The sequence below is a fragment of the Chiloscyllium plagiosum genome, chromosome 35 (genome assembly GCF_004010195.1).
Source record: "Chiloscyllium plagiosum isolate BGI_BamShark_2017 chromosome 35, ASM401019v2, whole genome shotgun sequence".
In the NCBI taxonomy this organism is placed as follows: Eukaryota; Metazoa; Chordata; class Chondrichthyes; order Orectolobiformes; family Hemiscylliidae; genus Chiloscyllium; species Chiloscyllium plagiosum.
In genome coordinates, this window is record NC_057744.1 from 4,098,968 (window position 1) to 4,123,679 (window position 24,712).

General features: G+C 40.1%; 2 protein-coding genes across 6 annotated transcripts in view; both read left to right on the forward strand.

Annotated features, from left to right (window-relative positions):
* Positions 1 to 4,604, forward strand: part of atp5l (ATP synthase, H+ transporting, mitochondrial F0 complex, subunit g) — a 5,702-nt gene extending 1,098 nt beyond the window's left edge. The window contains exons 2-3 of the mRNA XM_043676498.1: positions 118 to 278; positions 4,421 to 4,604. Coding sequence (XP_043532433.1) covers positions 118 to 278; positions 4,421 to 4,519 — 260 coding nt within the window. The 3' untranslated portion in view covers positions 4,520 to 4,604. The remainder of the gene's footprint in view (positions 1 to 117; positions 279 to 4,420) is intronic.
* Positions 4,605 to 17,488: 12,884 nt separating this feature from the next.
* kmt2a (lysine (K)-specific methyltransferase 2A) overlaps positions 17,489 to 24,712 on the forward strand; it is a 146,342-nt gene continuing 139,118 nt past the window's right edge. For all 5 annotated transcript variants that reach the window (XM_043676499.1, XM_043676500.1, XM_043676501.1 and 2 more), the window contains exon 1: positions 17,489 to 17,882. In XM_043676499.1, coding sequence (XP_043532434.1) covers positions 17,700 to 17,882 — 183 coding nt within the window. In that variant the 5' untranslated portion in view covers positions 17,489 to 17,699. The remainder of the gene's footprint in view (positions 17,883 to 24,712) is intronic.

Genomic DNA, 24,712 nt, shown 5'->3' on the forward strand with positions numbered 1-24,712 from the left:
TTTCAGTATTTGTAGCTTTTTGCCATTTCCATTTATATTCTGGGTGTGTATTCTTATTTTATCTGATCAGTGATGTTGTACATGCACTTCTCTTTTTCTTCCCCCACCCCACCCCAGCTGCTGCTAATTACTCTAAGCCTCGTCTAGCTACCTTCTGGAAATATGCCCGCGTGGAACTGATTCCTCCAACGCCTAAAGAAATCCCAGTGGCTGTTGAAAGCTTGAAGGGTTTAATAGCATCGTTTAAGGCGGGGGCTTACAAACATGTAACTGTAAAGGTAAGGCATTCAGAAAATTTGGGAAATACGTGGGCCAAGAGTGAACTTAACTGGAGATTTAGATTTTCATTTTGTTTGTGTCCAGTTTGTGTACTTAATAAGGAAAGCATGCATTTGTTGCAGTGAAGTAATCTTTTCCTTATCTGGTTGGCTTATTCAATATTGGTTCAGAAAATATACCTAATATCCAGCAGTCCATTATCTTGTAGCTTCTTAAATCATTGGTTTCTAATGCTATGCAGTAAAACCATCTTGAGATTCCAAGTCAATAATTGCTGCTCTTAAAATTGATTTTGAAGCTTTTCAATCTTCAGTAAGTTGCATGAATGTAAAACTGACTTTTGCCTTTTGCCTGGCCATTTGGTTGTCAACTGCCCAAGTAGAATTAATCTATTTATTCTGCTGAGAACCACTGAATTATTTCTCAACTAGAAGCCACAGGCAGTAAGGGCGATGGTAGAGTAGTGATAATGTTACTGGATTGGTAGTCCGGAGGCCCACTATCAGTATGCCCTTGAATGTTCTTTGCGGCTGTGTGAGTCTCCAAAGCCTGTGTGTTGCAGTGATTTTTGGAAGTAAAGTCAATGGCCTGATTGAAGGGCCAATGCCAATCGCAGAATGTTGCAGCAGTTGTGGAGCTAAGAGGGAGTGTTGCCTAGATGGTGCATTAGGAGACCAGAGTTCAAATCCTACTCTGACCACCTGTGGAATTTATATTCAATTAATTTTTAAAAATCTGATAACTAAGCTAGTGTCAGTAATTATTTAAAAAGAAAGGCATCTGATTCACTCCTGTTCTTTAGGGAAGGACATCTGCCATCCTATTCAGTCTGGCTTACATGTGACTGCTCTCTGAAATAACTTAGTTCAACGGCAACCAATATTGGCCTTGCCAGTGTCCACATGTTATGAAAGAATAAAGAAAAATAAAGTTTGCTTCATTCTTTCTCTCCTCTTGCCTCAAGGCATGAGACAAAGGGAGTAACATGTTTTCTCTGAATATTTTTCCTCTTGAAGTGCAGATGGAAACTTAGCATAAAAATAAATATCAACCCTGTTGTTAAAAACAAGAATAGCAACATAGGAGCAGACGTAGGCCAACCAGGCGATTGAGCCTTCATTATTTAATGTAATTTGACTGATCAAACTCTCTCTTAATGCCTTTTACCCACACGATCCCCACAAGCGTTTATGCCATCACTAATCAGAAATCTACCAGGCTCTCTACTTTAAACATTGTGACTATGCTTCCACAGTCCTCTGGGGTAGAGAAATCACAATATTTGCAGCTGAGTAAAAGGATTTCTCTTGATCTCCGTCCTAAATAACATTTTCCTTTTAAATTATTTGACTAGAGTAAACATCTTACCAGCATCTACTCTGTCTATCCCTTTGTGTACTCAGCTGTGGAGAGAAACAGTTAATATTACTTTTAAATTAATAACTTTTTTATCTATCAATAGATGCTGATGAGCATTTCCAGCAGCTTTTGTTTACATTTTCCACTATCCATAGGGATCTGTTTTAGTATTAGTTCTAATTTCCCTGACCTTTTTTATCTGGAATAAATTTGCATGCATCACTTCTCTGCTGTGTTCACTTTATCCGAAAATTTGTTTTTAAGAAAGTGGCCACAAGGATCAGTGCGAGGTTCACTGCATATTGTCATTTTTGTAAATGATTTGGATGTGAATATGGGAGGTATGATTACTAAGTTTGCAGATAACACTAAAATTGATGATGTAGTGTACAGTGAAGTAGGTTACTGAAAAACAACGAGACCTTCATCAGATGGGTCCAGGAGTGGCAGATAGAGTTTAAGTTAGACAAATGTGAGGCATTTTGGAAAGGCAAATCAGGGCAGGACTTCTAATTTAATGGTAAGGTTCTGGGAAGTGTTGTTGAACAATGAGGCCTTGGTGTGCAAGTCCATAGTTCCTTGAAACTGGAGTCTCCGGTAGACAGAGCTGAAAATGTGTTGCTGGAAAAGCGCAGCAGGTCAGGCAGCATCCAAGCCCGAAACGTCGATTCTCCTGCTCCTTGGATGCTGCCTGACCTGCTGCGCTTTTCCAGCAGCACATTTTCAGCTCTGATCTCCAGCATCTGCAGCCCTCACTTTGTCTCAGGTAGACAGGCTAGTGAAGAATGTGTTTAGTGTGCTTGCCTTTGTTGGTCAGCGGATTGAGTATAGGAGTTGGGAGGTCATGTTGCGGCTGTACAGGACATTAGTGAGACCGCTTTAGGAATACTGATTTCAGTTCTCGTCTCCCTGCTATAGGAAAGATGTTGTGAAATTTGAAAGGGTTCAGAAAAGATTTACAAGGATGTTGCCAGGGTTGGACTGTTTAAGCTATAGGGAGAGGCTAAATAAGTTGTGACTATCCTCCGTGGAGCAACGAAAGTTGAGGTGTGACCTTAGAGGTTTATAAAATCATGAGGGGCATGGATAGGGTGAATAGCCAAGGTCTTTACTCCAGGATAATGAAGACCAAAACTAGAGGGATAGGTTTAAGGTGGGAGAGGAAAGATTTAAAAGGGACCTAAGGGGCAACTTCATGCGGAATGTGGTGCATGTATGAAATGAACTGTCAGAGGAAGTGGTGGAGGCTGGTACAAAAGACATCTGGATGGGTGCGTACATAGGAAGGGTTAGAAGGTCTGCTCCTGATTCATACTCCTGATTGTTGTTCAATCATTCTTCCTTCCTAAACCCCACCAAAATTATCAGGAAGGCTTTGCGGGCACTTCAAGCTGTCGTCTAGAAACTGGACTTACTGATGTCTCTAGAATATTTCTCCTTTCAGGCAGTGGACAGGATTGCACTTCACTGTGGTCTTTGTATTCTGGGTTTCCAGTTGCTACACAGGGATGTAGCAACTAATTAACTTTGCTGTTAATTTATTGCATTTCATTAATTCCCTCCTAGTTGTGTTTTTGGTCAAATGGATGTATTCCAGGCAGAATGAGTGGAACACTGTTATACAGAGGAACCTCGATTATCCAGCATTCGATTCTGATTATCCGGCAAGATTGCAATGTCCCAATGACTGTTATCTGGCGTTTGATTATCCAGAATTCGATTAACTGATCGCAATACTGCCTGCCCGTGTCCTTCGGATAATTGAGGTTCCTCTCTATTTATCTGTGATGTAAGTAAAACCTTTTGAGGGAACTAATGGAAATGGAAACCCAAGTGTTTAATGTTTATGAAATGCAATCTTGAAGCTCAGACATTGTGATGTAAGCTTCTTTATTATTCAAAGCTGCCTGACTCTCATCGTTATTCTGACTGGTATCAATAGTTTTCCCCAAACTTGAGATTAACCTGAGAAAATTGCAGTGACATTCCTTTTCTTTGAGAAGATGATATTTTTCAGAGTTTCTAGTCTCTCATTGTTGTCTCTCTCATTCATATGCAAATAGACTGTGCCATCTGCTCCTGCTGCCTGACTTTGCAGTCCCAGAATGAGATCTGGTTAAATGAACTGTATAAATAGTGATATTTGGATCTCTTCTTGTGTAAGACCATTGAAAGATGACAAATATAGGAGCCTTTGACTTTAGGGTTTTTGAATTTCCTTGCCATGCAGTTCATTGAAGCTTGGGGAGGTGGGGTCTGGGGGAGGTGTAGTCAGAACTCATCTTTTTTTGCCCCCCCACCCCCACTCAGATCGAGTCAATTAAACATTTTCTAGGGAGGCGAATCTTGCTTTCAGTTTTTTTAATACACACAGCTGTTTTCCCTGATTCTGGGATCCACACATTGCTGAGAAAGACCAGCTGGAGAGAGAATTTACATATGAATCACGACATTAACAATGAGCAACACAAAGTTTGAGAATGGCATTGAAATCTTTACAGACAATCTTGCGTTGGAAGTCGCAGTAAATGAGAATCCTGTTTAAAGTCAGGATAAATTTTTAAATGTGGATACATTTGGGGATCATGTCAAGAAATTTGATGGAACTATTTTTTGAACTAGATGCACTTCAAACTAACTGTCAAAGTCAAGTCTTGTTGCACTCATTCTTTCCTGCCAATTGTAAACCTCCCAAGTTTCTACTCCCTTATGTTGTGCTTGAGTTTGTAACTTTGCAAAACCTAATAACTACCTCCAATTTTATCTTGCCTTCTGTTTGCAGGATGCCCTAAGGAACACACTGGTGGCCACTGAAGTTGTGATGTGGTTTTACATTGGCGAGGTCATTGGTCGACGAAGCTTGATTGGATATAAAGTCTGAACTATGCCCTGTGTTGAACCAGCATTCCATTGTAAATGAATGAAAAATACTTCACATTAAATAAAACCATTATTAGGACTTCGAACACTAGTACTGCTTTTTATTTCACGCATTACACATTTGTGAATCATTTTTATGTTTGTCAACATGAATATTATCTATGCTAGGTGTGTTTCCTCTTCTGGAACTTGCTGTCAGTCTGACAGCATCAGATAAGACACGGCAAAGCTGCCCTTATTTTTCTTTAGCTGTCTCAAAAACCTAATGTAAGTGTTTGCACCCAATACTACACAATTATGATTCGTAAAGCATTTTTTTCTTGAGATTGCATCAAATTATAGGTAGTTCTGCTCTAGATTCTCTCTGGATTGACTTGAGTCTTCCAGGAACATTTCACAAGGCTAGTATATAAAAAGTATTTTTTTTAAACTTGTGACCGTTCACGTTCAAAATCCAACTCTAGCCTCATGTTAAGTACTGTAGTTGTCTGAATTTTAATATCTCTCATTTCTTATTAAAGACTGCAGACCACTGGTGTAAACAAATTTCATCCAGTGAACTGCTGGACTTTGTATGTTAATACTGTGATTATTTAACTTCGGGTTATACCTGGTCCAGTTTCTGATATATCATTTCAAAAATAGGTTTCATTGTTCCTTTATATGAGGAAAATAAATATTTTGTGAACATAATTTGCATACATTTGTACATCTAATTGTGCTGTTTGAAAGTTCTAGGAATGGAAAGGAAACAAGAGCACAGATTATCTTTGCACCCTCGCTGCTGGGCGATTTTTAACTGGAGTTGCTAAGAGAACAGGTAAGGATGCTTGTTTTGAGATTGTTGGGATTAGGATGAAAGAATTCTATCATTTCCTGTGACAGCATTGTTGGAAGAGCCTCATAAAATGGTATGTTAATTTCCTAATTGCATTGATTTGGATTTTTAATTCTATTTGACCAGCGGAACTATCATTATTAACAAGTGTTTGGATCTTTTCGAATGGGAGTGTGTTGCTGGAGTAGGGTAAGAATATTTCTTGCTGAACCATCTGCATCCTGTGACTGAGCACCTGTGAATTTCTCTCTGTTGGCTATATCGTCTTTTTTTTTTAACTGTTCCAGTTAAATAAATGGGCCAAAATAGTGGAGACAAAGCAAGTTCAGAATTAAATATTGGTGATACCAACTTTGGTTTTAAGGTAGACAAGCAGGAGGAAGGTGTAACCCTTCCTCAGGACATCCGAACATCGATCTCCAGCTCCTGAAGCTGCCTGGCTTGCTGTGTTCTTCCAGCCTCCTGCTTGTCTACTTTGGATTCAAGCATCTGCAGTTTTTTTTTGTCTCTAACCAACTTTTGGGTTTAAAAGCCAGTGAATTGCAAGATGCAAAGAAATGAAATAAGGAGTTGGATGATGTTGAGGTCTTGGGAGATTTCAAGTTGGATGCTGTTTACTGAGTTCCTTGAACATACCTGAGTGTCTAAGATGTTTTCTGTTTGTGAGAAAAGTTATAAACTTTGTAGAATTACTTACCAAAAGTAATGCAAATTTAGAGGGCCCAAGAAGAATAGATTAGATTAGATTAGATTAGATTACTTAGTGTGGAAACAGGCCCTTCGGCCCAACAAGTCCACACCGACCCGCCGAAGCGCAACCCACCCATACCCCTGCATTACCCCTTACCTAACACTACGGGCAATTTAGCATGGCCAATTTACCTGACCTGCACATCTTTGGACTGTGGGAGGAAACCGGAGCACCTGGAGGAAACCCACGCCGACACGGGGAGAACATGCAAACTCCACACAGTCAGTCGCCTGAGGCGGGAATTGAACCGGGGTCTCTGGCGCTGTGAGGCAGCAGTGCTAACCACTGTGCCACCATGCCGCCCACAACAGGAGAGAGATGGGAGAACAGAAGTGACTGGAATTGATTGGATATTAATGTCAACTAAAATTTATGAACAAAGAATGCCAACAAGTTAAAGTTAAAAGGTAATGGGTGATTCAAAGGGTGATAGGTGTTAATTGTGTATATTTGAAAGTAGGAACAGCAGGCCCTGGGAGTGGAGAGAGTGAATAAATCAATAAACTTTTCAAGGAAAAGCTTGGTGCCTGCTTCACCTTCAAATTTGAGTGCTGATCACATTAAATAGCATTTTTCTAGTATCTTGCCAAGGAAAAGGAGAGAGGAGTTTGACCTTCACATACTCGAGCTTTATAGAGGTCTGTGTTGAGGGAGGCCAGGGTACGTGCACCAATTTTCTTGATGGTGCAAGATTAAAGAATGTTACTGGACTATTGGTGATTTCATCAACAGGGAATGGAAGGTTATTTGAGACCTGCAAAATACACAAACTTAGAAAATAGGAGCGTGAGTAGGCGATAGTTTCTTGAGCTCTTTGCCTTTCATTATGATCATGGCTAATCATCCAACTCAATAGCCTATTCCTGCATTTTCCCCATATCCTTTGATCCCATTATCCCTAAGTGCTTTATCCAACTCCTCAGAACCTTATAAAGTTTTGGCCTTAGTTATTTCTGTGGTAGCATATTCATAAATGAATAAGCCGTCTTTAAAGAAGAGAAAAAGATCCTTTAACCCATTGAAAATTGGGAAGAGAGCCAGATATGGTGATCAGCAAGTCTGCTGTGAGTGGGTTAGAAGTTGAGTACTGAGGGAAATGGTCTTAGTTTGAAAACAATTATAATTGCAGATACGTTAGACATACAAAGTTATGCAGCTTATCTGGAGGAATATAGGAACTTGTTGGACTGTAGGGAAAAAGCAAGGGAGCAGGATTAATGAGAAATCTCTTGATGAGCAGTATGATCACCCTTCAGTGTGTCTGATTCTCTGATCAGATTCTGACCATCTTTTTTGCTATGGCATTAGCTGACTAGGTTTTCCAGTCTTCAGATTGGTAGAGTTTAATAAGATTAATTTTTATTCTGTAGGGTGTGGTTTGATATCTGAATGATTCTTCCAGAAAGATGATCTATTCACATCTGGGGATGGATACATTATTTGGCTGAAGTGCCTAGCATTGACTCAGTGATTAGCACTGTTGCCTCTCAGTACCAGGGACCCCGGGTTCAAGTCAATGCAGGGAAATGCAGGATTATAGGGATAGGGTAGGATGCTCTTCAAAGGGTCAACGTGCATTCGGGCCGACTTGCCTGCTTCCACACGATCTGGATTCTATTAAGTACATGCAGAATCCAGGCAATCAATTGTTTGTGCCCTATTTCCCTAGGGCAAGGCGCTATGCTTAGAATTAAATATGTGCCTTTGGATTAGCTAGCGCTCTAGTTACTATTTTATGTTGACTCCAGTAGCTGCCACTGTACTGTATAACATCAGTTTCATCAAGTGGCTGGTTTATGTATCTTGAATACAGTTATCTGATTAAGTACAGTTGCATGGTCCTTGGGCAATGGTGTTAGTTTGCCTCCAAGTGGCTTGCCTTTATGTCATGTGGCAATGGATATGTTACCATTTATAATGAAACAAACTAAGTGTGAATATCATGGAAATGAAGGATCCATCAGACATTAATTGCAACTAACTTGTGTACAAAGATTATATTCCTCAGGTACTTAAATGTATGGACTAATATAAGCTACTACTTTACCATGGTTTCCAGAGGAGTGTTATGCTTCAAGTGATCCGAGGTAAGATGGAGTATGTGATCTTTATACCATTGGATCACATACTAGGTTAATGATGATGTCATGAGCATGACTGTTAACGATATACTGACAGAGAGACAACACAATGGTCAATGATTTATAAGAATGTACAGCTGAGTTGATCATGTGCCAGTGCAGAAATCCTTGGTGTACCTAGAGCTTTGACTTAACTAAGTCAGATACATCATACAATCCATCTCTTTTGTTTTTTTGAACTGGAATGCAACTTTGTTCTTCTGACAATAACCTTTGATTTCTCTGCTCTCTCGAGTTTGGTGCATCCTGATGCACCTTCAGATGTCTGACTTTAAATTTAAAAATAAATGCTGTAAAAGGTGGAGGTTACTTTGTACGTCCCTGCCCAAAACAAAAAGACTATGTTCCGTTAGATTGACTGACCTTTATCTCAGTTTACTAAATCTGGGTCCAAACTTCTTAATCCTTGGCAGGATCTTGCCATTTACCTTGCTTCAGTCTTCTTTCTTGTTGAAGGGCCTAATTGGTTTATATTGGTCCAGGATTAACCCCTTGAGTTTTAGCAAGAAGAAGCTGTTGTCTTAAGATATAGTTTATTGCATGATTGCACTTGGGTGCAAGGTATATTAATTTGTTAGATATGGTTAATAAAACTAAGGAGAGCTCTGGATATCAGTCTGTACATCTTGATCCTAAAATATTTTGCCCTTTTTTCCATTCAAGCCTGTACAACATAATCAGGTGGGGCGGAGCTTAATGCAGTCTCCGGCATTAATACTTTTTAGAACTATTATCTTATACAACATTGGCTACTTATGTATTTTACCATAAATCTTTGGACTATGATAAGGAGCGAGACACTGATTTACTTTTCTTTCTTGTCTCTTTCCTTTCCAAATCACCCCCCCACTTTATGACATGCATGGACAAAGGCCCGAGGGCAGTGAAGTGTACTGCAAAATTCCTATTCATCAATTTAAAATTGACAAAACATCATAGCTCTCCAGGTCTGCAACTTGCAGATCCACACCAATTTGTACGCTTACCAGTTGAATCGTTCTGCTCAAAGAAGAAATGCAACAGAACCCTTGATTGCATATGTTCAGCATAACTGTCCAGAGTACATGGATTTAGAGGAATGTATGGGATTGGATAAGGAGAAAACGTGAAGCTGATAGATACTGAGGAATTATAACACTGGAAATCCTCGGTGTGTTGAAAGTGCAGAAGTTTCTTAAAATTAAGTGAAGAGGACCCATGAAAAAACACTAGTGGGTGAAATAAAGCAAAATCCAGAGGCATTTATAAGCATCTTTGGGCCAACAGGATGACAGGGGAAAGAGTGGAGCTGCAAGATGTAAGTGTGGTTTCAAAGGAATACTTTCTATCTATATTCATAAAAGAATGATGAGGGTATAGAAATTGTGCAAGAGGAACCGTGATGTATTTAAACAAAGTAAAATTGAAAGGAAAGAGTTATTAGCAGTTTTAGAAAACCTAAAATTGAATAAATGACCAGGTGTATCCCAGCTATTGTGTTAGGCAAGGGAGGAAATTGCTGGGACTCTGTCAATAATTTTCCAATACACTCTGGCCATAGGTGAGATGCCAGTGGTTTGGAAGACAGCTAATGTGGTATCTTTTTATTTAACAAGGTTTGGAGGGATTTGGGAGGTTATGTTGCGGCTGTACAGGACATTGGTTAGATCACTGTTGGAATAGTGAGTCAGATATCAGGGAGAGGGAAATATTTTGTTTCTTTAAAATAAAAGGGACGGAATTAAATTCCACTTGGAGAGCAAAGGATCGTTCAAGGATGGTCAACATGGTTTTGTCAAGAGGGAGTAATATCTGACAGGTTTGGTTCTTTTGTTGAGTAAGTGACAAGGTGTTTGGATGAGGGTAGTGCAGTTGATGCAGTCTACAGATATTCAGTGAGGCTTTTGACAAAATGTCACAGAGACTGATCAAGAAGATGAAGACCCATTGGATTGAGGGCTATTATGCAGATTGAATCCAAAATTGGAATGAATGGCAGAGGTTGTTTTTGTGAATGTTAGCCTGTGAGAATGGTGTACCATTGGGTTTAGTCCTGGGTCCTTTGCTGGTTGCGGTGTACATTAATGATTTAAACATGAATGTAAGAGGTTGAGGTCTGATCAGTAAGTTTGCAAATGACATGAAAATTGGTATGAGGAGAGATCCTCAGAGTTCACTACAGGCTACTGTTATAGCTGGGCTGCTCAGGTGGGTAGAGTGCAGGCAAATTGACTTTAATCATGAAAAGTGGCAGTCTCCCCAAAACACATCCATCAGGTACATGATGAATGGTAGGACCTTAGGAAATATTGGATTAGAGCCACCTTGGTTTGCTTTACTTGAAAGCAGCAGGGCAGATGGATAAGGTCAAGATATTGATTATAATATAAAGGAAGTTCTGTTGGATCCTAATAGATCTTTAGTTAGGCTGCAACTGGAGTACCTTGTACAGTTCTGGTCACTACATTACCAGAAGAATGTGATTGCTTTAGAGAAGGTGCAGAGGAGATTAACTCGGATGTTGCCTGGACCGGAGCCCTTCAGCAGTGAGGACAAGGCTAAGTGGAGTCAGGTTTACAAAGTTGAGGGCTAATATGGGGTGTAAAACCTTTCATCTTCAAGGGGTCAATAACAAGGGTATATAGATTCAAGGTAAGGGAAAGAGATTGAGAGAGGATTTAGAATTTCTTTTAACCAGAGAATGGTGGCTATCTGGTACTTAAAGCCTGAAACAGGGTAGAGGTGGGAAACATCATAACATTTATTCAGTATTTAGATAAACACTTGAAATGCCAGTGGCATACAGAGCTGAAGCCCATGTGCTGGAAAATGGGACAAGAGCAGATGGGTGCTTGAAGACTGGCACAATCATGCTGGTCCTCTTTCCATACTGTAAAATTCTGACAGTAAGACTATTGCAGATAACTACATAATCAGGTTTTCTGGTTTTGATTGCACCTTCACTCATACCTGGCTAAGAGTTCTTTAGCTTAAACAAATCCCTAATGCTATAAAATGAAGGAGCCCATTGAGTTTGATCTCCCATTCAATATGATCACAGTTGATTTGTTTTCAACTCCACTGTCCTTCCTTTTTCCCTTTAACCCTTCATTCCGTTACTGATGATTCATGATTAAATCTGGGACTGCCTTGCTTTATCTAGGTCAGAGCTGGACAAAGTATTATGGGCATCATTAACGAAATTTTAATTAATTTAAACTATTTTAAGATATTTGTCCACCTGAAATTTGATCTCACAATCTAGGCTGACTTGGTGCAGGACTAAGAGAATGCTGCACTATTGGAACTATTTTGCTATTGATGGTAATAATGAACTGAAACATTATTTCCCCTCCCTAGTTTGAGTAAATAATAAAATGCTGTTGGCATCATTTTTAAAAGAATACTTTAAAATTTGTAAACATATCATTGAAAATGAACTACTTGATACACTCATCATAGCTGCTTTATGGGACTCTACTGTTGCAGTTACTCGTGTGCTTGAATCATTGCACTGCATACTAATTAACTACACAAATAGAAGTTTATTTTCCATCTGGGTTAAACTTTAGAATGGAAAAGGTGTTATTATTTGGGTGACAATGAACCTGCCTGAACTATTATTTCTTGACTTCCCAAGACAAATGCGGTCATCTAATTATACTAATCGGAGTTGGAAATCTTGACCTGTGGAATGAGAGATTGTAGAGTAAGTGAGCTGCGTGTGTGTTTTTTTTTGAGGAAAAGTGAATTGAAAAATGCATATCACATTAAGTGCATTATTGCTTTGGAAAATTGGAAATGATGCCGTTATCTGCTTAGTCTAGGCATAGTTAATGCACTATGTAGAAATGCATGGCATGTGTCTATACAAGTGACGCAAGTCTATAATCAGATTGCCATGTATGTTCAAGGTTGAGTATCATCTTTGCCTCCAGGCATTATTAGGCATTGCTGGTGCCAAGATTCTGTTATGCAATAAATTCCAATGAAATGTGACCTAGGTGATAGATGACTAAACATGTTGCAGTTCTCACTGGCTTGAATTTAAAAATCCCATCACTGTGTAAGAAGACATTTATTTGTTGTTCAGTTTGTTTTTACTTTCTACTAACATGTGTAGATTCCTTAAGCTTTGATGGTCTGAATTATGCAAATCAGTTTGGTAATTCTGATTTTTTTTTTCTGCTTGTTTCCTGCACCTGATTCTTTTTTTTTTCCTGAAGCTGCTGAATTTGTTGGTGGGAAACAGTGGGTTTAACAGTCTTCCAGTCCATCACCCAACTGTTCATTTTTCACCTGGACCTTGACAATGACCCTTCAATTTGGAAAGAGAAGAAAGATAATCATGTTTTTTTTCCACTCTTTAACTGGCTGATATTCACATGCACTTTCAGCAGGGCTTTCATATTCCTTTCTCTTTCCTATCTTGAAGGCATTAAGTCAAACTATGTTCACATTGTTTGACACCAACTAACAAAACTGAACTGTGATCAAAACTGGGACCCTTTCAGCCATTACACTTATGGCTGACCGCTGAGCTATGATGGAGATCGCTGGCTAGGTATTTCCATGAATTGCTATTTTCATGTGATTTCATACTTCTGAGCATTGTATATACTGAAATTTTATGTTCTTGTGTTTCTCCTAATTTTAAAGTTTTTTCCCATACTTCAGTATTTTGTATTTATCATAGTGATCAATTCCTAATATGTGCTTGTAATGGTACAACGTGTCCAGTATTATTAGCTAACATCGGAATATTTACCATGCATACCTGATGTCACTGTCCCAAGCCAAGATACCATAGTCACATTGAAGCGAAATATCCTTTTTTTAAAGTGGCAACTATATGCATGTATAATTTTCCTGGGTTTAATTCTGACTTGTTCTTATGCCAATGACTATTCTCAGCAGGTATAATTGTAGGGTTACTACAATTGGATCCTTACCTCCCAAGGCTTTGGGGAGGGGTGTCTTGTACTAATTTCTGCTCTTTATGTAGATTTTTGCTGGAAGGAGTGTGCTAGGTGAAGATACATGGGGATATTGATTTGTTTTTCCTATTTCTTTTCCTACCTTGCAATTTTACCCTGTTGGCATTTACTGATCATCTTCTTGCGAAGACATAGCTGAGGCCTGCAAGATTATTTGATAATCATGAACTTTATTATAGCCTACAGCTAGTTTTCTTCACTCCTTTGGAGTATTGTGATAATTTGCTGGTGAATGGTATTGAAAGCAATTGCTGTGGAGTAATCTAAGGAGTTTTTCATTTGCAGACACATTCTCCTCCTCCCCCCCCCCCCCCCCCCCAAGCAACTTCCTCCTTGTATATTGTGAATTTGTCTGGAATTTAATAAGTTAAGTCTTGAGGAATTTTTAGTATGTATAACAATATTGAGAGTTTCACCAGCTACGCCGGCTGTTCTATTCCTCCATAGCTCCCTGCGTGTCCAGTCCTTGACGATTAGGTAATTGGATTTTCAGGGTGGATCGAAGGGAGCCAGAAAAGGGCAGAGGGAAGCTCTCTTTTTAATTTATCAGCACAATAGAGACAGTTCAAGAAACTTGAATGTACAAGCAATTCAGGTAGAGATGAAAAATGGTAAAGGCAATAATTCACACATGGGAATGATGTACAGGCCACTTAATAGTAAGCACTGGGTATGGTGGGGTATAAAGAAAGAAAGAATGGGAACTTGTAAGAGAGATACAATAAGCATTGTAGATTTGAATCTACATGTAGGCTGGAAAATTCAGAAGTACTAAGGTAATTTAGATTAGTTCCTAGAATGTTTTGGAACAGTTTATTTGAATAGCGCCATATCAGAATTAATTAACTAACCTTCTAGTGAAGGAGACCCTGAGTGTCAATAGTCATAGAATGTTTGAATTAATATTCAGTGTGAGGGAGAGGTGAGGGGGTCCAAGATTAGTATTTTAAATTTAAAAAAAAAGAGTACTTCGGAGGAAGTTAAAGTAGAGCTAGCAAAAGTGAACTGGCAAATTTGGTTAAGAGATGGGTCAGTAGAGATGCAGTGGCAGGCATTCAGGAGATATTTCAGAATGTGATTGGTATGTTGCAATAAGAAAAAAATGAGGGAAGGACTCATCATCCATGGTTAATGAAAACAGTTAAAGATTGTATAATCACATACTTCAGATTTGATGCTAAGATAGGTAGCAGCTCACAAGGTTGGATGGAATATAAAAACAGCAAAGAAGCTGTTGAGACTAAAGTTAATTTGAGAGAAAGTTAGCTAGAAATGTAAAAATGGTAAGAGTTTCTATAGATATTTAAAAGCAAGTGTTGACCAGAGCAATATTCATGTTGTTAAATTGAATCTGGAAATTAATAGTGGAAAATAAGGAGATGGCAAAAAAATTAAACTGGTATTTTGTGTGTCTTTACTATAGAGTAACACCCCAGAATAGCTGTAAATCAGGAAATGAAAGGGAGGAGCTATGGGAAATTTGTTCCAGCAACAAAGAGGCATATTACCTAAATGGTGATAGATTGCAGATCTGAGATGCAGGGGTATCTGGATATCAAAGTGTATGAATTGCAAAAGTATGTGCAGGTACAGCAAGTATTTAGGAAAGCTAGTAAAATGTTTGTAGTCTATTGCAAGTGAAATTGCAAAGATATGGAAGTAACGCTTGAATTATAACAGCATATGAAAGAGAGCAGCATATAACAGCAATTATAACAGCATATGAGACCACACCTGGAGTATTGTGTAGAATATTGGACTGATTATTTCAGGAAAGATATAAATGCATTGGAAGCTATGGGGGTAGAGTGAAGGTGGGTAAGTAAATATTTTGGATAGATCTGGGTGACCTGAGAAACTACTGTCTGGCGGGGCTGGAGGTTTGTCAGATCTGAGGGTTTGGATCTAGTAGCTGGAGGGTTGGGTCAAGTCTGCTCTAGCAGGCAGAGGGAGATGGATGGTCAGGTCTTGTTGCAAGAGTGTGGTTTGGATCCAATGCAGCAGCATGGTGAGGGTGTTGGATCTGTTAATTGTTGAGAAAAACCCACTTGGTTCGCTAATGTTCTTTAGGGAAGGAAACTGCCATCCTTACCTGGTCTGGGCCTACATAGGACTCTAGGTGCACTGCAATGTAGGCACTTAACTATCCTTAGGGATGGGTAATAAATGCTGGCCTAACCAGTGACACCCACACCCTCTGAATGAATACTTTAAAAAAAAAACTTTCTTAAGATTAACAGGCAGGTTCACTTGGCAGTTAGGAAGGCAAATGCAGTGTCAGCATTCATTTCAAAAGGGCAACGAAAACACCAATAGAGGTGTACTGCTGATGCTGTAAAAAAACTCAGGCCATGTTTGGGATATTGTGAGTAGTTTTGAGCCTTGTATCTGAAGGACATACTGGCTGTGGAGGGGGTCCAGAGGATGTTTACAAGAATGATGTGGGGAATGAAGGTCTTGTCATGAGGCGTGGTTGAGAACTCTGGATCTATACTCAATAGAGTTTAGAAGGATGAGGGAAGAATCTCATTGAAACTTACAGAATACTAAGCGGCCTGGATAGACATTAAGATGTTTTCATTTCTGGGAGAGATTAGGACACAAGGACACAGCCTCAGTGAAGGGATCATTTAGAACTGAGATGAGTTGGATTTTTTTTCAGCCAGAGGGTCATAGCAGGCTGTGGAGGCCAAGTCATTGTGTGTACTTTAAGACAGATAGAAAGGTACTTGATTGTTAAGGGGATCAAAGGTTCCTGGGAGATTGGGGTTGAGAGACGTAACAGCCAAGATCAAGTGGCAGAGCAAATTCGACCGAATAGCCTAATTCTGCTCCTATTTGTTTTAATACCACTGTATTTCATTACCTTCTGTCAATTTCATAACCTGCTGAGCTACCCCCTTCCAACAATTTGAATTTGATCATATATTTATTCTCTAATTTAGTGGGTTGAGTTAGGCAGAAATGTCACTGATTGTAATAAACTGAGACCTCGTATTGAAAGGGTGCAGTCATTACTGAAATCTTTCGGCAAGCCGCGAAAAAACTAGCACTTTGCCCGTGCCTGTTTACATGTGCCCCCTGCCCCTGCATCAATAGGAGTGGCATGATGCTGTTTATATTCAGTCTCCCAAGATTTCCAAGTGACAACAGAAGGTTGCACCTTGTATTCAATGTAAAATTTAAACTGTCCCCTCCATGAATTGCACACTGCGTCCAGACTCTACTTTTTCGACATGGGGGCCCCTTTCCATCTGTTACTGTGTTTTGCTTAAAAGGCGTCTGTTTTAATTTGCATGTGAGCCCAGCCCTGTTTTTTTTCCCCCCTCTTCCATATAATGCATTTTAAGTTGCGTCACAGTACGGTGGCAGCTGGGGTGCAAGTACCACAAGTGTGTTGCATGTGAGGAGCTGCTGCTCTCTGTCTGACGAGCAATTAATAGCAAAGAACTTATGTTTGCATTTCCACATGGCACGTTTGCCCCGTCTGTGCCCACACAAAATGATCAATTTAATAGCATTTAAATTTAACAGCATATGCAAATATAGGATGTTTTTAAAAAAATGACCTTTCTGCTACATTAGCTCCACGCAGTTTCTAATTGTTTTATTCGTTACATTCTTTTAAAAACGCACTTTAATCTGATGCATTTAATTTTTCTTATTTATCCTTGCGTTTTGCTCTTGTGTTATTCAGGTTCCAGGGTTCTCTTTGGACCCTGGACCGTGGATAATACGGTATTATTAGACACCATATCAGTACAATGTTCTTCAGTTGGAAGAATGATGTCGTAATATGGCTTGGTGCCCGACCCATGTATATTACAAGTGTACCTATTTACAATCACTAGGCCGGTGCTGAAATATGCCGATACGGGGTTAACGGCGTTTGAACCCTGGTCCCTGATTACTGCATAACTCAACAGGGATATTCATTGATGGATTCTTGCTCATTCAGCCGCCGGGGATAGGTTTTCCCCAAGTTGTTTCGCAGGCGCGGGAAGCTGTATAGAATCATCACCTTTCGTAGGAACCGCCGATATGTCGGGTTGGTATTCATGGTCCAGGGCAGCTGGGCAGTATACCCCCCCCCCCCCGGACCATGAATAATGTAATCCTCGCCGCTTTATTGGTGGGGTGGGGGGCGGAAGGTGAAACGTCGGCGTGCTGCGCTATGCAAGTTGCGGGGCGCGCCGCCCTCACCCGTGCAGCCAACCTCGGCTCCTCCCTCCCACCCCTGAACCTGAATAGGGCAATGTCCCTCCGGCGGCGGCCTCCGGGCGGTCGTCGAGTTATGCAGGTTGCGGGGCGGGGAGATCCCCGCTCCCTCTCCAGCTCGCTCTCTATCTCCCTCCTCGTCCACCCACCGTCATCACCGCCTTCTCTCTCCTTCCTCCCCCACCACCACCCCCACCCCCTCCCCCCAACAATACACACACATACACACACACACACATACAAACAGACTCCCTAAAATGGCGCACACAGCTCGGACCCGTTTCCCAGCTCGGCCCTGGAAAAAATCGGGACGGTCGCGGATCCCAAGCTTGAGGAAAGATTTGAAACACGGATTCGACGCCGCCTTGCCCGTCTCCGCCGCCATCGGCAAAAACCTGCACAAGTTCCACGACCTCTTCGGAGAAAGCAGCAGCAGTGAGGTAAACCCCCCCCCCCCAAAAAAAAACCTCCGCTCGCTTCCCTCCCCCCACACACAAAAAATATATATTTTAAAATAGTGACGGTTTTGGGGAGGGGGTGATGAATTGGATTGTTTGTTGAAGTGGAGGAGGGGGGGGTGCTGGCAATGAGAGACACCGGGGCCTGTCTGACAGATCCTGACGTCCAGAGACTGAGAGGGAGGGAGGGAGTGAGGGGAGGTGGTCGACTTTCTGGAAACAGAAAGAAAATTAAAATTGCGTGTCTTGTGTCTTTTCAAAGCATCTTCTCTCTTCTCCCCCCCCACACACTTCTCCTCCTCCCCTCAGGATCTTGATTCCCTCTTTGAAAAGTTTGCCCTCCCTTCAGAAAACATGTTTATTTTTCAGTTCGATTTTATTTTCTCCAAATAAAATGTCAAACCCTCTGCCCCGAGCCTGGAGTTTACAGCCTCAGCTCCCTTTGCATTTCTAATCACCTGTTTGGCGGGCTTTCCTCCAGCGACCGCCATCATGTTCAGGATGGATGTAAATTCAGTTGATTTTTTTTCCCTTATCCAGCTCCCCCACCCCTCCTTTCCTCCGTGCCCCTTCCTTACTCTGCATCTGTACATTTTAATATTTTTTTAAAAAATTGCACCTCAACGCATCATTTGCAGCTTCTTGCACATTATATTTGGGAAAAAGGCTACCGACGCCGTAAGCCCCTTCCATTTGAAATTCATCTTTTCCTACAAGTTCACTCGAAAGGGTGGGGGAGCAAGTGCATATTGCGTTTCTTTTTTTAAAAATGCATCCATTACTGTTTATGCACCTGAATGCATTATTTGCAGCTTTTTAAACGCCTACTTAAAATTTACTGAGGCTGTAAACCACTCCAAACTGGACTTCATTTCTCTCTACACTTCGGGAGCTGGGTGGCGAATAAGGATCATTAATCTGGTTTTATTTATTAGGGATTGAAGTCTTCTAAAATTATTTATTTAATTCTCAGCAAACCTTTCATTAACCACACCCCCACCCCGCCTCTTTTTCTCTGCCCAGTATTTTAGGCCCTATAAATGATTCATTTTAGTACAGTGTTATTACTTGGCTTAGAAAGTCATTGAAACCTGACTAATTTTGATCGTTGTGGTTTAGTAAAAATAGCCCCGATGTAGCACATGGTTCCTAGCAAGTAGTTGCTTTGGGGTTTGGTCCTGGGGACTTTAAGTTTATAGCTCTGAAGCAAATCATAAACTGTTTTTTGCGCAGTACAGTTAATGTCATTGCAAAAGTGAAACTTCCACTGTCTTTTTGGGTGACAGATCATTAATGGAGGGTAGTCAGTTGACTGTATTAATCTTTAGGCAACAAATAGCAAGCATCAAAATTTTCTTATGTCTATGCATGTAACCACTCAGTAAAAACATATGTTTTACAGACTGGGGTCTTTAGTGCATGTCTGTACCACAGTAGTGCAAAGCATTTTGTAAACTTCTTTTGAACACCTAAATTATACATTTTGGATTTGTATAAGTTTGTCTAATTCACAGCCTAAAATGAACCTTACATGAGTGTCTCATCTTCTGATCAGGCTACTGTACTCCCTTTAAAGAGCCGGGCGATTATTTCTCTCTCAACCTATTCTTTTGACATAACTTTTACTAACACTGCAATAATTTAAGATTTCAAAAACCATTAGATTTATGAATTAGCAAAATTATCAAATTTTCAAACTTGAAAGGAAAAGCTGTCTGTCACCAGTTGAACATTGAAAGTATTTCAAATTTAAAAAAAATGTCGCTAACTTGCTGCATCTTGGTGTGTAGCAGGTTTTTGGATTCAGCTGAGCTTTTCCAGTCTGATGTTCACCAACATGATAATCTTTGATTCTAATCTGTTTGGTCACATTCTACCCCTGTACACTTTTAGTGATTACAAGCACTCTGTTTGACATTGTCCACCCTTACCCTGGGAACTCAGTTGTATCATTTCTACTATCATGATACAGTCGAAAGGGTTGACTCCTGGTTCTTTGAACTGTTCCATTTTCTGTTTTTAAAAATGCACATGCTGCCAAACGAAATCACCATTTTGACTGACTCAAAACTTACTTTATGCGCATTGATTCGCATTTACAAAGTCTTTGGTTGCAGGTTTTCAATTGTTTCCTCAATAACTCTGATTATCTTGGAATGGTCCTTCACAGTCATTGTAGACTTGAAATAGTTTATGCATCAATCTTTTTCCAAGTTTTTTTTTCACACAGCTGAGCCTGAGCAGTGATAGTCTTTTTTTTCTACCCTCTTTTCCAATTCAGTTCTTGACAGTATTCAGGCCAAGCACAGTCACCTGAATTGTGCTGCTTTGATTGTGGTAACTTTCTATGATAACTGATAGAACTAGGGATCTGTACTATGTAGCAAAACGTTGCATTGTTGAATAGTTTGCCCATTGGGTTGCCTCACTTTTTATCAGAAAAAGGATGAACATATGATTCAAGATGTGACATGCTTGAAAATATGTCCTTGTTCTCACTGAAAATAATTTGCATTTTAAATAAAATTGATTTGCTTCCAGTTCTACAATTGATGCTGACATATTTTCCAATTAACTTCTAGCTTCTGTTGCAGTGATTCATTGAAAAATAGAGATCAATTTATTGATCTGTAATCAATATATTTGTAGTTGTGTAGGATTTTAGTGAGTAGATGTTGTTATGGAATACAAAGTACATTGGGGAGGGGAACCTAGCAGCAACATCATTAACATTGAAACTTTAGAATAAAAGTAGCGATATCGTTGACCACAAAGCATATCTCTCCCAAAAATGGATAATATGCTTGGGAACTGCTAAGGTTAATTTCTTATGGTGGCTCAGTGGTTAGCACTGCTGCCTCACGGGGCCAGGGGCCCAGTTCAATTTCAGCTTCGGGTGACTGTGTGGAGTTTGCTCATTCTCCCCGTGTCTGCGTGAGTTTTCCTGGTTGCTCCAGTTTCCTCCCACATGTGCAGGTTATTTGGATGCTAAATTATCCCATAGTGTCCAGGGATATGCAAGCTAGGTGGATTAGCCATGGAAATAGTCATAGGGATAAGGTAGGGGGTTTGGTCTGGGTGGGATGCTGATTGGAGAGTTGGTGCCTGAACCCTATGTGCCAAATGGCTGTCTTCCACACTGTAGGGTTTCTTAGATTAATATGTAGCCTACCAAAGAGAATCTGTTTGACCTTAAGAATCAGTTTGGATGTTGAAACTTTCCACCCAGGCTGTTGATGTGGAGCTAAAGATGAGGCAGTAGTTTCTGTAATAAGCAGCATGTCAGTTGATTCTTTGTTCTAATAGTACCATCTTCTATATCTCTAATGCTGTAAATTTACATTCATTAAAATCTTGATTTTGTTTTTCTTTTTGTCTGATAATGGGAACTCAATTTCAATTTGAGGAGGTCTTCTGTTAGTTAGCTTGGTTCTAAACAGGTGGAAAGTACTACTGTTGTTGCATATGTAGCTCCATCTCTTGAACAAGATAAATCCAATGTCCAAGATCTGAGGCAGAATTTCCAATAAAGTTGTATTTCCCCAAATGCAATACTGTGTTTTCATTCTGTAAATGGGAATGTATTTGACTGACTTGGTTGTTAGCTAACCCAGCAATGAACTGGTGAGATCTGTTAATCTATATGTTGAGACATATTCTTTGCTCAACCCGTTACTTGACGCTGAGATCTACTTAAAATACATTTAACCATCAGGCAAATCAAACAATAACTTTCAGGAATCGGTTTAATTCTTCAGTGCCCAGTTCTCCCTCCATTCTCTTAAACATGCTACCACCTTTAGTGTTTGCCTCTGAGTTCCTGTTTTTGATTTGTTAGCTATATGACAGCTCTTCATATTTAAACCTAGACTGAGTACTAATCAACTGCTTGGCTGCGAAATGCATCACAACTGTTCCTCCCCTCTCTTCCTCCTGCATACATCATCCCAAACCTTGTTTAAATGCCTGCTTTTCACTGGGGCTGGGCAATGTTGCAAGAAGACTTGGCTGCTGGACACTTCACTATGGAGCTTAATGTGTATACCTGTTTAAGGGCTTGTATTTTCTAGTGGGATAGGATGGGTGTGATAAATGACAGCAGTCATTTGACAGTGATTACTAGGGTAATGTTTGCTGATTTACCTGTTCCTGAGCTCAAGGATGCTGCTGCTTTGGCTGAGCTTAGATATGATTTTAATTAACAATATTGAAACTCTGCTGGTTTGATGGATGATTTCTTAAAATTGTAAATAAAAGGATATATGGTAGTTTTCATCTATCCAGTGTCATGATATTAAGTAACATTCTAATATTGCAACATGAAGTTCAGTATGGTCTGAAATGAATAACTAATTTCTGCATAGGTTTTGTAATACATTTTATATCCTGTTATTTTATTACATATTACCTGATTTCTTGTAGATATTCTCAGAATTTCTATTTTACTCCTCGTGCCTTGAAAGTAGAGACTGATGTTGGCATATGGTTCTAAGTTAGTCAGGTCTTGTGGCATTGTGATAATATCCCTACCCCTGGACCAGAAGGTCTGGACTTACATCCCACATGTCCTGTAGGTGTGAAATCATATGTCTGAACAGGTTAATTAAAAATAACTATAGTCCTAAATGTCTTGTGGTATCTGTCTACTTACCGATTGATGTGAATTAAGAGTATTGATTGATTGTGGAATGTGGGCCTATCCTTGCCAGTGCTCTGTGATTGTATCCCCCAGCAGGGGGAGCTCCCTCTCCAGGCTCAGTACCACACTACAACTTATTTCTTTAAGTAGCTATTAGGAAAGCCCCAGCTCTATTCTGGAACTTTGTGAATGGCAACCTACAAAATTGAACTGCAGAAGTGCTCATGGAAGCAGTGGCCAAGCAAGATGAATTTTAGGTGAGAAATTGGACCTTTTTTACTATTCACTTGTGGGATATAGGCCGTGTTGGCTGGGCCAACACATTGCCCATTCCTAGTTAACCTTGAGAAGGAGGTGGTGAGCCACCACCTTGAATTACTGCTGTCCATGTGCTCGATTCACAGTGCTGTTAGGGCGGGAGTTCCAGCATTTTGAGCCAGCAACAATGATTATATTTCCAAGTCAGGAAGTTTAAGTGACTTGGAGAGGAGCTAGCAAGTGGCGATGTTCCCATCTTCCTGTTACCCTTCCTTCTAGATGAATGTGATTGTGGCTTTGCTAATTATTCCTGATGAAGGGTTTTTGCCCGAAACGTCGATTTCACTGTTCCTTGGATGCTGCCTGAACTTCTGTGCTCTTCCAGCACCACTAATCCAGAAAATGTCTAAAGAGCCTTGTTGTATTTCTGCAGTGTATCTTGCAGATGATACACACTGCAGCTGTGCATCAGTGATGGAGGGAATGAATGATTATGAATGTGATGCCAATCGTGCAGTTGTTTTGTCCTGGGTGCTGTCAAGCTTTTTGTGTTGAACTGTATTCATCCAGGTAAGTGAGGAATATTCCACCACACTCCTGTTATGCTTTGTCAATGGTGGACAGATTTTGAGAAGTTGGGAGGTGACGTACTCACTGCAGGATTCCTAGCCTCTGATCTGTACTTATAGTCACGATAATTATTTGGTAACCCCAGGATCTTAATATTGGGGGAATTCAATGATGGTGATGCTATTGAATGTCAAGAGATGGTGAGGTTCTCTGTTGGCGATGGTCATTGTCTGGCATTTTAATGCTGTGAATGTTCCTTGCTATTTGTCAGCCTCAGCCTGACTATTGTCCCGGTCATGCTCCGTTAGGACATGGACTGCTTTAGTTTGACTTGCAGCAAATGGTGCTGAACATCGTGTAATTGTCAGCGAACATCTTGACCTTAAGGAGGGGAAAGCTATTGAGGCAGCTGGAATGGTTGGCCCCACCTTGAGGAACTCTTGCAGTGATGCTGGGACTGAGATGATTGACCTTTTAATGAGGTTAGGAGCTAAGTGGCCCTAATGTAACTCAAACTGAGGCTCAGTGAGCAGGTTATTATTAAACAAATGTAGCTTGATAGTACTGTTGATTATCCCTTTCATCATGTTACTGATTATCTAGAATAGACTAGTGTATTGATTGTCCAGGTTGGATTTCATCCTGCAATTTATAAGCTTGACTTGCTATCTTGTTAAATTTCTATCAGATTAGTCCAAAAAACATTTTGGGGTCGTGGTGATGTTCACATTCATTCCATTTCTTTTTGAGCTGGAGGTCATCATTAATTGTGTGGAGTGCAGGGCTGAAACTGGAGATGCTACAAGGAATGAATGTTATGGTAGTTTTGAGGTCAAGCAACATTTGAGTGTAAAATACCCTAAATATTGGTAGACTAGAATGCATTGATTGTACTTGGTTTGTAATAGGAGCTGTTAGTAATGGAGCCAATGGCCCTTAATCATTGTAGATATATTTAATTAACCTGTTAAGATATATTATAACACTTCAGAAGCAGGTGGAACTTGAACTTGGGCCTTCTGATTCAGAAAGGGACACTCCCACAGTGTTGAAAGAGCCTTCCAAATTCATCATAAGCTTTTCTCTATATCCCTCAGCACATGAAAATATAACTTACTAAGTGGTTGTTGCCCAGTTCTTGCTCTTGTACAATATAACCTAGCCATCTCTTTGGCTGAGTGTTGTTGGTCTGAACATTCTAGCCTCCAGGTTTTGATGAAAAAGGGAAACCATAGGTATGTTTTCTGTTTCAACTCCTTTATTGAAGGTGGATTTCATATTCGTGGCCCTCCTATCTCACCAGGGTTAAATCTGAACAACAGGGATGGGCTGCTTAACAAAAAAA